General features: G+C 55.5%; 1 protein-coding gene across 1 annotated transcript; it reads right to left on the bottom strand.

Annotated features, from left to right (window-relative positions):
* Positions 1-34: 34 nt before the first annotated feature.
* On the bottom strand, positions 35-12,727 carry mterf4 (mitochondrial transcription termination factor 4). The gene is made up of 4 exons (XM_072573121.1): positions 12,469-12,727; positions 5,897-6,419; positions 5,373-5,557; positions 35-536 (listed from the first exon to the last, which is right to left on the bottom strand). The coding sequence occupies exons 1-4, from the start codon at positions 12,499-12,501 to the stop codon at positions 165-167; spliced, it is 1,113 nt and encodes a 370-aa protein (XP_072429222.1). The 5' UTR covers positions 12,502-12,727; the 3' UTR covers positions 35-164.
* Positions 12,728-14,754: the final 2,027 nt, after the last annotated feature.

The raw sequence follows: 14,754 nt of genomic DNA, 5'->3' as shown, positions 1-14,754 counted from the left end.
AATCTGTATAAAACATGGTCATTTGTACAAAGTCTAGCAGAGAATAATGTTTTTTTAATTAATGAATCATGCTTGTAGCTTCCCATTTGCAATTTTAATTGGTATCCTCCAGCACAAATACTCAATTTAATCATCAACTCTAATCCCTTTCTGGAATATAACCTTTAGCGATTTCTCTGAAGTGGTCCATCATCTTCCTCACTGCTGTAGTCCTTCTCGAGTTCTTCTTCGTCTCCCCATTCTGAGGACTCAAGTTCTTCTTTCTCTATCTCCTCACAGCTCAGTAGCTTCTTAAAGATGTCAAACTCTTCGTGGGTTGACCTGGCCACTTTAGCCAGAAAATGGTCCTCGCTGGTGGAGATTACATCCTTCAGTTTGGGGTTTACAATCTGAGTCTGTCCCTTCTTATCTGGAGTCTGGTAAAGTCCTAGTCGTTCCAAGAAGATGTGACGCTGCTTCAGTTCTTCTAGCGACACCCGGAACAATGCGGATTTTGCAATTTCTGATTGTTTTATACCCATTCGGAAGTAGGCGTACTAGGAAAATAGAGGCAGTTTATAATCATGTGATTAAATTGTACTTTTAGAAGACAATGATAGAATTTACAGAGAGAGTGATAACAGTGCTGAAAGTTATGTTTAGCTATTTGCTAGCATACATATGTAGCCCAAACTACAGAACCCTGACATATTGCTTAACTCTGAGCTCAGCTTTATTTATGCATCTAAGTTTTCACCCACATGATCCACCTCACCTGATGTTTTAACATCTGCTTATTCCCTCAACTGGACTTTAAAGTGTTTGCTTCTTGACTGTTTTATATTACCACATATCAACATTCTACCAGAACTCCAGAGGCACCTGCCTTTGCTGAGATTCACTGGTTTCCCAGGATCCTATGCTTTCAATTCCATCATTGCTTTGCAGCGCCTCCAACCTATGTCCTCATGAAGAAAGCTTCTCAGCTACAAATGATAATTGCAGTTTGTAATGAGCACTTCACATGCCCTGAAGATTGCCAAGTGAACAATTTGCAGTGGGTTACCTAGGAAGAAAATTGATTCTGTCAGGTGGATCTGTGAAACCCAATTTGGAGATTTTGTTTTTCTCAGCTGGGTTAGGTATAAAGCCAGGTACCCATACAATATCAACCAGCACAACACAGTGGCATAGAAGCATTTTTTATTCCTGGCAGCCAACTTCTCCAGGGATAATTGATACGGCTGGAGAATACAGAGAGGGCGGCTACAGGCTGGGGGTACAAAGAGGAAAATGTCAATATTAGGGATTGAAATTCTACTACCTTTTGAGATAATACATCTACCCACCTGCCCAAGAGCTCTTCAGCGAGGAACATTTACTTGTGATAATAAAACCTATTATTTAGAAAATCATAAATCTGGTCAAAGAGCTGTATAGCATGGAAGCCGACCAGATACCCCAAATTAATCTAGTCCCATTTGTCAGCATTTGTCCCCTATCCCTCTAAGCCCTTCCCAGTTATATACCCATGAAGGTGCCTTTTAAATGTAATTGTACCAGCCTCCACCACTTCCCCATTCCATACATGTATCACCTTGTGTGTGAAACAATTGCCCCTTAGGGGAAAGATTTAAAAGGAACCTATCAACTTATACCCATACCCACTAGTTTGGGACTCCCCTACCCGAGGGAAAAGACTTTGTCTATTTACCCTATCCATGCCCCTCATGATTTTCTAAACTCTGAGGTCACCCCTCAGGCTCTGACACTCCAGGGGTAATAGCCCCAGCCTATTCAGTCTTTCCCTATAGCTCAAACCCTGGCAACATCCTCAAATCTTTTCTGAACTCTTTCAAGTTTCACAATATCCTCAAATAGCAGGGGGTCCAGAACTGAACGCAGTATTCCAAAAGTGGCCTCACCAATGTCTTGTACAGCCACAATATATGACCTCCTAACCTCTATACTCAATGCACTGACCAATAAAAGCAAGCATACCAAACGCCTTCTTCACTATCATGTGTACCTTGTACTCCACTTTCAAGAAACTATGAACCTGCACTCCCAGGAGTCTCTGTTCAGCAACACTCCTCAAGACTGACCATTAAGTCCTGCCCAATTTGCCTTCCCAAAATGCAACACTTCAAATTTATCTAAATTAAACTCCATCTGCCACTCCTCGGCCCATTGTCCAATCTGGTCAAGATCCCGTTGTAATCCGAGGTAACCTTCTTCGCAGTCCACTACACCTCCAATTTTGGTGTCATCTGCAAACTTATTAACCATACCTCCTACATTCATGTTCAAATCATTTACATAAATTATGAAAAGCAGTGGATCCAGCACCGATCCTTGTGGCACTAGTCACAGGCCTCCAGTCTGAAAAGCAACCCTCCAACACCACCCTCTGCCTTCTACCTTTCAGCCAGTTCTGTACCCAAATGGCTAGTTCTCCATGTATCCCATTTGATCTGCCATGAGGAACCTTATCAAATGCCTTACTAAATCGAAAAGTGTGGTGCTGGAAAAGTGCAGCTGGTCAAGCAGCATCCAAGGAGGAGAGTCAGCGACATGAGCATACGCTCTTCGTAAGGAATGAGGAGGTGGCCCATGAGGGCTAAGAGATAAATGGGAGGAGGGGGGTGAAGGTAACTGGGAAAGTGATAGGTCAGAAAGGAGGATGATTGAGCGGATAGGGAGGAGGAGGATGGACCAGTAGGAACGTTCATGAGGGCGGTGCTGAGTGGAAAGTTGGCTCGATGACAAAGTAGGGGATGGGGAAATGAGGAAACTGGTGAAATCTACATTGATGCTGTGTGGTTGGGGGGGGGGTCCCGAGGTGGTAGATGAGATGTTCTTCCTCCAGGCGTCGGGTGGCTAGAGTTTGGCAGTGGAGGCGGCCCAGGACTTGCCTGTCCTTTTTGGAGTTGGAAGGGGAGTTAAAGTGTTCGACCACAGGGCAGTGGGGTTTTTTTTAGTGCGTGTCCCAGAGATGTTCTCTGAGATTTTCCTTAAGTAGGCATTCTGTCTCCCCAATGTAGAGGAGACCACACCAACAGCAATGGAAAACAGTGTATGACATGTATTTGGAAAGGCAAGGACTGATTAGGGATAGTCAACATGGCTTTGTGCGTGGGAAATCATGTCTCACTAACTTGATTGAGTTTTCTGAAGACGTAACAAAGAGGAGTGATGAGGGCAGTGAGGTAGACGTGATCTATATGGACTTCAGTAAGGCGTTCAACAAGGTTCCCCGTGGGAGACTGGTTCACAAGGTCAGATCACATGGAATACAGGGAGAACTAGCTATCTGAATACAGAACTGGCTCAAAGGTAGAACACAGAAGATGGTGACAGTAAGTTTGCAGATGACCCTGTAATTGGAGATGTAGTGGACAGTTAAAAAGGTTACCTCAGAGTTCAACAGGATCTTGATCAGATGGGCCAATGGGCAGAGGACTGGCAGATGGAGTTTAACTTAGATAAATTAGGTGTCTCATTTTGGAAAGGCAAGAAAGCGCAGGACTTATACTTAATGGTAAGGTCCTGGGGAGTGTTGCTGAACAAAGAGACCTTGGAGTGCAGGTTCATAGTTCCTTGAAAGAGGAGTTGCAGGTAGATAGGATAGTGAAGGTGTTTGGTATATTTTCCTTTATTGGTCAGAGCATTGAGTACAGGAGTTGGGAGGTCATGTTGCAGCTGTACAGGACATTGGTTAGGCCAATTTTGGAATATTGTATGCAATTCCGGACTCCCTCCTATAGGAAGGATGTTGTGAAAATTGAAAGGGTTCAATTGAAAGGATGGTGCCAGGTTTGGAGGATTTGAGCTACAGGGAGAGGCTGAACAAGCTGGGGCTGTTTTTCCTGGAGCGATGGAGGTTTAGGGTGTGAGAGGAAAGATTTGGACCGAAGGGTGTGTTTCTGTGCTGTACAACTCTATGACTCTAAGTTGGCCACCACTGATATCACAATCACTTATCTGTAGTTCTGGTTTTTCCCATGGCCCTGCAATGTGAAAACAGGTCATTAGGCCCAACAAGTCCATATCAACACTGCAAAGAGCATCCCATCTATATGCAGCCCCCTATCTTTTTCCCTGTAACACTGCATATCCCCTGGCCCTACAGTATGGAAACCGGCCATACAACCTTTTTAAAATAGTGGCACCATGTTGGCCAATCTCCAGTCTTCCAGCACCCCACTTGTGGCTACCAAAGATACAAATATCTCAGCAAGGGGCCCAGCTTCCCACAGAGTTCTAGGGTACACCTGATCACGTCCCAGGGATTTATCCACCTTTAAGTGGTTTAAGACATCCAGCACCTATTCCTCTGTAATATGGACACTGTACAAAATGTTGCTATTTATTTCCCCAAGTTCTCTACCTATCTTCACAGTAAACAATGACACAAAATACTTGTTTAGTAGTATTCAAAGATTACGTTCTTAAGAATAATTTCAAAATACGTTTGGAATTTGTGCATTACTCTTTCCCATCTCAAAAGTGTGAAAGTTCTGTTACAGAGTAAGCGACAGTGTCCAGTTACTGTTGTATAGTGCCGGATTGCATTTTCTCAATAAAATGCAACAGAGAGCAATGAGAGAATGAACTAATTTGGTGTCTTTGTCTTGATGGTATTAATTAAGAGAGTAATGTTGTTCAAAGCAACAGAGGAATTCTCCCCTTCAAACTGTACCTTATGATTTTTATTATACATCTGAACAGACAGATGTCAGTGTCTACAAACTGAAGATTTAAAAATTCTTTTTAAATCCATAAACATAATTGTTGCAATACTCAAGTTAATGTCTTAGAAAATGTCACCTGAATATTTTCCCTGGCCACGCTGAGGGGAATGTAGAACCAGAGGAGGGGGAAACACACTCAGAACAACGGGTAGAATATTTAGGACTGAGATGAGGAGAAAATATTCTGGCGAATCTTTAGAATTCTCTACCCCAGAGGGCTGAGAGGGTTCAGTCATTGCACAGGTTCGAGACAAAGAGCAATAGAATAATAAATATGTCAAGGGAAATGGCACTGAGAGGTGATCAGCCATGGTTAAGTGATGGAGCAGGTTCGTTGGGCCCAATCCCTCTATTTCCTGAATTATAGAGTTAGATATGAAGGATTGAATCCCAGATTTTTTAAACTCAGAACTTTCAAACCAAGGGTTTAGATTCAAACAGTCCATTCTTAATTGATCTCATTTAACATTTTGCTTGTGAAAGGACTTTTCACAGACATCAAATTTAAAAACTACGTACCTTCATAATTCTAATCCATTAGGATTATTCTACAATAAAACATAAGAGCAATGGGCAGCAGAAAGCATAAATAAAATGGGTTAGTTTAATACACGGTGTTAACCAGGATGTGCTCGTTACCTGGAATTTATATTCCAATTCTTCAAATTTCTCAAAAAGGACATTGGGTGAAGTCCGGAGGATTTCTGTGATCTGAGCAGCTGTGAAAACACACTTGTCTTTGAAGAAACGTACTGTGTTGTTCACCTGTTTTGCAGAAAGATTCAGGATCTGTGGGGAATGCACCAAGACACGTTGTAGACTGCCTAGAGAAAGGAAAGGCACACTGAAAATGAACAACAGGGCCCGAAGAGTCTTCTCATGAAGGTTTGGTCCCATCAATCTCTCACAAACAATTAGATTTCAGTTTATAGAGAGAACACCTCCTTACAGCGGAAAGGATTGAATACCAGAGAAAGCAGACATGAGGCAACAATGGGTCATGACAAAGTGAAACCAGTGTTGAAGGGGCAAGATATATGACACCTTCCACATTTTAAGCATAAATGCAGCAGGCTTATAAACTCTAAGTTATCATCTTCATAATTCTGTATACTTCCCATATTGTGTGAATCCTGAGACATAGACAGGAGCCATTATATTACCTTCTCCCAGCCCATACTTCTGTAGGTTCTCAATAAGTGGCTGAAGTTGATGTGCCTTTGCTCCAAGCAGATCTGGACATTTTTCCAGGATCTTGATAATGTTACTTGGGTTTAAGCCAAGGAGGTTGAGTGCATTGAGCGCCGCGAGGCTCCTCTGTGGAGGTTGCACAGCGATTTTCGGATTCAAAGTGAGCAACTGCTTAAGCTGAGCCTGGTTTAGACCCAGCTTCAGGATGGACTCGATCACACTCTCCAGCCCTGAGGCATCCATGGCTGACTTCCCAAAATGCTTTGCAGCGGTTTGCCTGAGAGTCTCCAAAACCTCCGAGCTGATCTTTGCAGCTGAAAGAGAGTCTGATGATGTTTTCTCAGACTGCCTGGAAATCCCAGCTTTATGGAAGCCACGAGAGGTGTATGTCCAAGCACCTGCATTTTGAGCATTATGTCTCTCTAATGTAGTGCAGAGTGGCCAATACCTGACCGGTGCCTGGATCCTGTGGAGTTGGCAGTGCAAGCTTACAGCCTGAAAGATAACACCAACAGGGTAAGGACAAAGGTGCAATGCTCCATCTGTCTGTTTAATGACAAGTTTTTAAATGTAGTGACACAGCTCTATTTATTTATCATCTCTGTACAGGATCCAACTTCCTTCCCATTTTCAAAAGGCCAGTACAAAGGATTTAATGAAATACCTCCTCAATTTATTGAGTTCTGTCCTCACACCATTTCCCCAAATCAATTTTATCATTAATACAATTCGACATTAATCCAGAATGGATACAGCCCGGGCACCTTCTTCTTCCCTCCTCTTCCCTCATTTCCTCTTCTTCCTCCCTCCTTTTTTCTTTTCTCTCCCTGCTTTTTTCTTTCTCCTTTTTCTCCTTTCTCTCCTTCCTTCCGTCCTTCTTTCCCTCTCCCTACCCTCCCCCCACTTCCCGATCTCCCTCCCCTCGCCCCCTCGGTCCTCTCTTCAACCCCCCCTCTCCCTCTCTCCCCCCCTCCTCCCCCCTCCCCCCTCTCCCCCCTCCCCCTCTCCCCCCCTCCTCCTCCCCCCATCCTCTCCCCTTCCCCCTCTCCCCCACTCCTCCTCCCCCTCTCTCCCCTATCCCCACCTTCCCCCCCTCCCCTCCCCCCCCACCTCCCCCTCTCCCCCCCTCGTCTCCCCCCTCACCTCCCCCCCTCTCCCCCTCACCTCCCCCCCTCTCCCCCTCGTCTCCCCCCTCACCTCCCCCCCTCGTCTCCCCCCACCTCGTCTCGCCCCCCTCGTCTCCCCCCCACCTCGTCTCCCCCACCCACCTCGTCTACCCCCTCCTCCCCTCGTCTACCCCCTCGCCCCCTTGTCTCCCCCCTCACCTACCCCCCCCTCGTCTCCCCCCTCGTCTCCCCCCTCACCTACCCCCCCTCGTCTTCCCCCCTCACCTCCCCCCCTCACCTACCCCCCCTCGTCTTCCCCCCTCACCTCCCCCCCTCACCTACCCCCCCTCGTCTTCCCCCCTCACCTCCCCCCCTCCCCCACCCCCCTCGTCTCCCCCCTCCCCTACCCCCCTCCCACCCTCGTCTCCCCCCTCCCCTACCCCCCTCCCACCCTCGTCTCCCCCCTCACCTACCCCCCTCCCACCCTCGTCTCCCCCCTCACCTACCCCCCTCCCACCCTCGTCTCCCCCCTCACCTACCCCCCTCCCACCCTCGTCTCCCCCCTCACCTACCCCCCTCCCACCCTCGTCTCCCCCCTCACCTACCCCCCTCCCACCCTCGTCTCCCCCCTCACCTACCCCCCTCCCACCCTCATCTCCCCCCTCACCTACCCCCCTCCCACCCTCATCTACCCCCCTCCCACCCTCATCTCCCCCCTCACCTACCCCCTCACCTACCCCCCTCCCACCCTCATCTCCCCCCTCACCTACCCCCCTCCCACCCTCATCTCCCCCCTCACCTACCCCCCTCCCACCCTTATCTCCCCCCTCACCTACCCCCCTCCCACCCTTGTCTCACCCCTCACCTCCCCGCCTCCCCTCTCGTCTCCCTCCCCCCCCCTCGTCTCCCTCCCCCCATCTTCCCCCCGTCCCCCTCCTCTCCCTCCCCCCCCTCGTCTCCCCCCCTCCCCCTCGTCTCCCCCCCTCCCCCTCGTCTCCCCCTCCTCGTCTCTCCCCGCCCTCCTCCCCCCCCGCCCCCCCATTGTCTCCCTCCGCCCCGCCCCCCCTCGTCTCCCTCCCCCCCGCCCCCCTCATCTACCTCCCCCCCGCGCCCTTTCCCCCGCCCCACCCCGCGCCCCCTTTCCCCGCCCCTCTTCCTGGCCCCCCTTTCCCCGCCACCCTTCCCCGCACCGCCCCCCACCCCATTTCCCGCCCCGCGCCCCCTTTCCCCCCTTCCCCGCCCCGCCCCTCGCCCCCTTCCCCCCTTCCCCGCCCCCCTCCCTTCCTCGACCCCCTTCCCCGCCCCCCCCTTCCCCACCCCCGCCCTCAGCCGCCCACCCTTCCCCCTTCCACCCCCCCTTTCCCCGCCTCTCCTTCCCCCCCTTTCCCCACGCTCCCTTCCCCGCCCCGCCCCGTCCCCCCGTACCCCCTTTCCCCGCCTCCCCATTTCCCCCTCCCCCATTCCCCTCCTTTTCCCCCCTCACTCTTTTTCCACCCCCCCTTCCCCGCCGCACCCTCCCTTTCCCTGCCCCCCTTCCCTGCCCCGCCCCCCATTTCCCAACCCCTCTTCTCCGCCCCCCTTCCCCGCCCCGTCCCCCCTTCCCCGCCCTGCCCCCCTCACGCCCCCTTTCCCCCCTTCCCCGCCCCCCTTCCCCTCGTCCCCGCCCCACCCCGCGCCCCCTTCCCCCCTTCCCCGTCCCCTCACTTTCCCCCCTTTCCCCCGCCTTCCCCGCCCCTCCCTCCCCGCACCCCCTTCCCCACCCCCCCGCCACCTCTTTCCCCCCTTCCCGCCCCCCCTTTCCCCCCTTCCCCGCCCCACCCCCACCCCGCGTCCCCTTTCCGCCCCTTCCCCACCCCGCCCCGCGTCCCCTTTCCCCCCAACCCCACCTCGCCCCCCCTTTCCCGCCCCCCTCCTCCCCCTTTCCCCGCCCCCGTTTCCCCACCCGCTCCTCCCTTCCCCGCCCCGCCCCTTTCCCCGCCCCCCCCTTTTCCCCTTACCTGCCCCCTCCCCCCCCTTTCCCCCTTCCCAGCCCCCCTTCCCTGCCCCCCCCTTTCCTCCCCTTCCCCCGCCCCCCCCTTTTCCCTTCCCCCCTTTCCCCGACCCCCTTCCCCCCTTTACCCACCCCCCCCTTTCCCCGCCCCCCCCCTTTCCCCCCTTCCCCGCCCCGCCCCGTGCCCTTTCCCCGCCCCACCTCGCCCCACGCGGCGCCCCTCTTCCCGGCCCCCCTTTCCCCGCCCCCTTCCCCCTTCCCCGCCCCACTTCCCCTTTTACCGCCCCGCGCCCCCTTTCCCCCCTTCCCCGCACCGCCCCGCGCCCCCTTTCACCCCCTTCCCCGCCCCCCGTACCCCCTTTCCCCGTCCCCCTTCCACCCTTCCCCGCCCCCCTCCCTCGCCCCCCCCATCCCCCCTTCCCCACCCCTTCCCCGGCCCCCCTCCCCCGCCCACCCTTCCCCCACCCCCCTTTCCCTGCCCCTCCCTTTCCCCACCTCCCCTACCCCCCCGTTCCCCCCCCTCCCTTCCCCAGCCCACCCCCCCGTACCCTCTTTCCCCGCCCCCCCCTTTCCCCCCTCCTTTCTCCCCTTTCCCCGCCCCCGTTCCCCCCTTCCCCACCCTGCCCCCCCTTTCCCCACCCCCTTCCCTGCCCCCCCTTTCCCCACCCTTCTTCCCCGTCCCGTCCCCATTTCCCCCTTCCCCGCCCTGCCCCCCCTCTCCCTTCCCCGCCCCCTCCCTTCCTCGCCCCCCCTTCCCCACCCCTTCCCTGCCCCCCCTCCCCGCTCCCCCCCTTTCCCTGCCCCCCCTTCCACGCCTTTCCCCGCCCCTTCCCCGACCCCCCCTTCCCTCCTTCCCCTCTTTCCCCCCTTCCCGCCCCCCTTTCCCCCTTCCCCACCCCGCACCCCCTTTCCCACCTTCCGCATCCCCTTTCCCCCCCCTCCACACCCCGCCCCCCCTCCTCCCCCTTTCCCCGCCCCCCTCCTCCCCCTTTTCCGCCCCACTCCTCCCCCTGTCCCCATCCCCCTCCTCCCGCTGTCCCCATCCCCCTCCTCCCGCTGTCCCCCCTTCCCCCCTCCCCCCCTCCCCCTTTCCCGCCCCCCCTCCTCCCCCTTTCCCGCCCCCCTCCTCCCCCTTTCCCCGCCCCCCTCCTCCCCCTTTCCCCGCCCCCCTCCTCCCCCTTTCCCCACCCCGCTCCCCCTTTCCCCACCCCGCTCCCCCCTTTCCCCACCCCCTCTTCCCCGCGCCCCCTCTTTCCCCGCCCCCCTTCCCCGCCCCGCCCCCCCTTCTCCCTTTCCCACCCCCTTTCCCCCCCTTCCCCGCCCGCCCCGCGCCCCCTTTCCCCCCTTCCCCGCCCCCTCCCCCCTTCCCCGCCCCCGCTTCCCCCGCCCCCTCCCTTCCCCACCCCCCCTTCCCCACCCCTTCCCTGCCCCCGCTTCCCCGCCCCCTCCCTTCCCCACCCCCTCCCTTCCCCACCCCCCCCCTTCCCCACCCCTTCCCTGCCACCGCTTCCCCGCCCCCTCCCTTCCCCACCCCCCCTTCCCCCCCCTTCCCCACCCTGCCCCCCCCCTGCCCCCCGCCCCCTCTTCCCCCCTCCCCTTCCCCACCTTTCCCCCTCCCCCTTCCCCGCCCCCCTTTCCCCGCCCCCCCTTCCCCACCCCTTCCCCGCCTTTCCCCGACCCCCCTTCCCCACCCCCCCTTCCCCTCTCTTCTTCCTTCCCTCCTTCCCCGCCCCGCGTCCCCTTTCCCCCCTTCCACACCCCGCCCCCCCTTTCCCGCCCCTCTCCTCCCCCTTTCCCCTCCTCCCCCTTTCCCGTCCCCTCCTCCCCTCCCCCTTTCCCGTCCCCCTCCTCCCCCTTTCCCCCGCCCCCCTCCTCCCCCTTTCCCCGCCCCCCTCCTCCCCCTTTCCCCGCCCCGCACCCCCCTTTCCCCGCCCCCCTCCTCCCCCTTTCCCCGCCCCCCTCCTCCCCCTTTCCCCGCCCCACTCCCCCCCTTTCCCCGCCCCCCTCCTCGCCCTTTCCCCGCCCCCCTCCTCCCCCTTTCCCCACCCCGCTCCCCCCCTTTCCCCACCCCTCTTCCCCGCCCCCCCTCTTTCCCCGTCCCGTCCCCCTTCCCCGCCCTGCCCCCCCTTCTCCCTTTCCCGCCCCCTTTTCCCCCTTCCCCGCCCCCTCCCTTTCCCCCTTCCCCGCCCCCTTCCTTTCCCCCTTCCTGCCCCCTCCCTTCCTTGCCCCCCCCTTCCCTGCCCCCTCCCTTCCTTGCCCCCCCCTTCCCCGCCCCCCCTTCCCCACCCGCCCACCCCTTCCCCGCCCCCCCTTCCCCACCCCTTCCCTGCCCCCGCCCTACCCCGCCCCCCTTCCTCCCCCCCTTCCCCCCCTTCCCCCGCCCCCCTTCCTCCCCCCCTTCCTCCGCCCCCCTTCCTCCCCCCCTTCCCCCCCCTTCCCCCCCCCTTCCCCCGCCCCCCTTCCTCCCCACCTTCCCCCGCCCCCCTTCCTCCCCACCTTCCCCGCCCCCCTTCCCCACCCCTTCCCCGCCCCCCCCTTCCCCACCCCTTCCCCCCCTTCCCCGCCCCACCCCTTCCCCGCCCACCCCTTCCCCCACCCCTTCCCCGCCCCCCCTTCCCCACCCCTTCCCCGCCCCCCCTTCCCCACCCCTTCCCCGCCCACCCCTTCCCCGCCCCCCCTTCCCCACCCCTTCCCTGCCCCCGCCCTCCCCCGCCCCCCTTCCTCCCCCCTTCCTCCCCCCCTTCCCCCGCCCCCCTTCCTCCCCCCCCTTTCCCCGCCCCGCCCCCCTCCCCCCTTTCCCCGCCCCGCCCCCCTCCCCCCCTTTCCCCGCCCCGCCCCCCTCCCCCCTTTCCCCGCCCCGCCCCCCTCCCCCCCTTTCCCTTTCCCCGCCCCGCCCCCCTCCCCCCCTTTCCCCGCCCCCCTCCCCCCCTTTCCCCGCCCCCCTTCCCCCCTTTCCCCGCCCCCCTTCCCCCCTTTCCCCGCCCCCCTTCCCCCCTTTCCCCGCCCCCCTTCCTCCCCCCCCTTTCCCCGCCCCCCCCCTTTCCCCCTTCCCCCCCTTTCCCCGCCCCCCTTCCCCCCTTTCCCCGCCCCCCTTCCTCCCCTTCCCCGCCCCCCTTCCTCCCCCCCTTTCCCCGCCCCCCCCTTTCCCCCTTCCCCCCTTTCCCCGCCCCCCTTCCCCCTTTTCCCCCTTTCCCCGCCCCCCTTCCTCCGCCCCCCCCTTTCCCCGCCCCCTTCCTCCCCCCCTTTCCCCGCCCCCCCCCTTCCTCCGCCCCCCCCCTTTCCCCGCCCCCTTCCTCCCCCCCTTTCCCCGCCCCCCTTCCTCCCCCCCCTTTCCCCGCCCCGCCCCCCTTCCTCCCCCCCTTTCCCCCTTCCCTCCTTTCCCCGCCCCCCCTTCCCGCCCACCCCTTTCCCATCTCACCCCCCCTCCCCCCCTCCCCTCTCCTCTCACCTGCTGTGCCACCTCTTTCAGCCTCCCCCTCATGCTCTCTCCTGTTCACCCCCCGGTGTCCGTCGGTGACTCGGACTCTCCGACAATCCGCTCCCGAGATAAACGTTCCGGCTGCTCTGAGGATAAAGTCTGATGTCGGCAAATGATGTTGCCTTTTCACTGAAAGTACTCATTTCCAAATTATAAAGGGGTGCTCTGGAGAATATGCGATAAGATTCACAGGAATGATGAGGGAAGTGAAAACAACATGTTACTTAGGAAGATCTGAACAGGCTGGGTCACTTTTCTCTCTAACACAGAAGACCAAAGAATGATCTGATGGAGGTCAAAAAGAGTTATAATGGGGAAGGTGGACAGGAAATGTTTCCACTTTTTGGGGAATGTCCAATAGTCAGGATCATAAATATAAAAATCACTGATAAATGCAACAGGGGATTCAGGAAATACTTTTTTATTTGTGTGGTGACAATGTGCAGCTTCTTTGTCATGGAGTGGTTGAGACAAATACACTACCATGAACATCAAAGGGAAGGGTTTTTGGTTTTGGGAAGTCACACTCACAGTCACCTACTCAGAGGAAATCCAACTTTTGTAAGCCATTTTCAGAAAGTTTAATAAATTTGTTAAGAAGCAGCAGTTTAGAGACAGTGTACTGTTCAATTGGGGAAATAAAGGAAATATATGGTGCATGACAGATGAGAACACTTTAGCGATTCTGTAGAATGGAGGAGCAGGGGCAGCAGTTTTGTAGTAATAGATTGTTTGGCCATGATTGACCAACTTGGAATAGGAGGGGAAAGATCCAGTTGCTGCACTCTATGTAGCAATGATACAGGTAGAAAGAGGAAGGAGGTTCAACTGAGGCAATATGAGCAATTAGGGAATAAATTAAAAAGCAAAGCTACAAAGATAATAATCTCTGGATTACTTCCTGAACCACTACCAAATTAGCACAGGGTCAACAAGATTAACGAAGCAAATGCAGGGCTCAAAGGTTGGTGTGGGAGGAAAGGGTTTGATTTCATGGGACATCATCACCAGAACTGGGCGAGGAGGGAGCTGTTCTGATGGGATGGGCTCCACCTGAATCATGCTGGAACCAGAGTCCTAGCGAATCACATAATGAGGGATGTGGACAGGGCTTTAAAATAAATAGTGGGGCGTGAGGCATTCAATTGCATGGAAAATTTTGGAAAAAATTAAAAGAAGGGATGGTTCAGCAGAGGTTTTTAAAAGTTTCCCGAATAAGTAATACAACAGTGAGAGTGGAAAGGGTCAGGAATCTAACCCCACGCACAGCAGGTAAAGGGAAACTATGAGCAGAGACAACGGTCAATACAGAATTGAGGGTGTTGTATTTAAATGCACATAGTTTATAAATCAAGGTAAATGAACTTATAGTGCAGATTGAAATTGGCAGGTACAATGTTGTGGATATCAATGAGGAAGATCTGTAAGGGGTCAGGGCTGGGAACTAAATATTCAAGGGTATACATCCTATTGAAAGGAGGGGTGGGGTTGCCTTGTTAGTACAAAATAAAATCAATTTGATAGCAAGAAATGATACAGAGTTGGAAGGCGTAGAATCTGTGTGGGTAGATTTGAAGAACTGCAAAGGAGAAAAGACCCTGATGGGAGTTGTTTACTGGCCTCCTAGCAGTAGTCAGGATGTAAGGAAGCAAATAAATCAGGAGATAGAAAATACATGTAAGAAAGACTCTATTACAATAATCATGGGAAATTTTAATATGCAAGTAGATTGGGAAAATCAAGTTGGTAGCAAATCTCAAGAAAGGAATTTGTGGAATGTATACAAGATTTGTTTTTTGGAGCAGATTGTGGTAGAGCCCACGAGAGAACAGGCAATTCTGCATTTGGTGATGTGTAATGAGGCAGACTTGATTAGGGAGCTGAAGGTGAAGGAGCCCCTCAGGGGACAGTGACCATGATAGAATTCACTCTGCAGTTTGAGAGAAAGCAGCTGGAATCAGATGTAACGGTATTACAATTGAGTAAAGGTAACTACAAAGGTGTGAGAGAGGAGCTGACTAGCGTTGATTGGAAGTGGGGGGGGGGGGGGGGGAGAGAGGCTAGCAGGGATTGGCAATGGTAGGAATTTCAGGAATAATTTGGGAGACAAAGTACAGGGGATTTCAATATACAGGTGGATTGGGAAAGTTAGGTTGGTAGTGGATTGCAAAAAAAGAAAATGGTGGAATATCTGCAAGATGGCTTTTTGGAGCAGCTTGTGGTATGGCTTGCTCGGGAACATGGAATACTGGATTT

This window comes from Chiloscyllium punctatum, chromosome 6 (genome assembly GCF_047496795.1).
Source record: "Chiloscyllium punctatum isolate Juve2018m chromosome 6, sChiPun1.3, whole genome shotgun sequence".
NCBI lineage: Eukaryota > Metazoa > Chordata > Chondrichthyes > Orectolobiformes > Hemiscylliidae > Chiloscyllium > Chiloscyllium punctatum.
Note: the sequence above shows the minus strand (reverse complement) of the source record. Positions and strands in the feature narration are given on the sequence as shown.

What these genes read in the sequence shown, in the direction of transcription:
- mterf4 (XM_072573121.1), bottom strand. Translation starts at nt 12,501, where the DNA reads ATGAGGGGGAGGCTGAAAGAGGTGGCACAGCAG. An exon ending in GAAGTATGGGCTGGGAGAAG is followed by an intron (nt 5,558 to 5,896) that starts GTAATATAATGG and finishes TCCTTTCTCTAG; the next exon opens with GCAGTCTACAACGTGTCTTG. An exon ending in AATTGGAATATAAATTCCAG is followed by an intron (nt 537 to 5,372) that starts GTAACGAGCACA and finishes CTATTTTCCTAG; the next exon opens with TACGCCTACTTCCGAATGGG.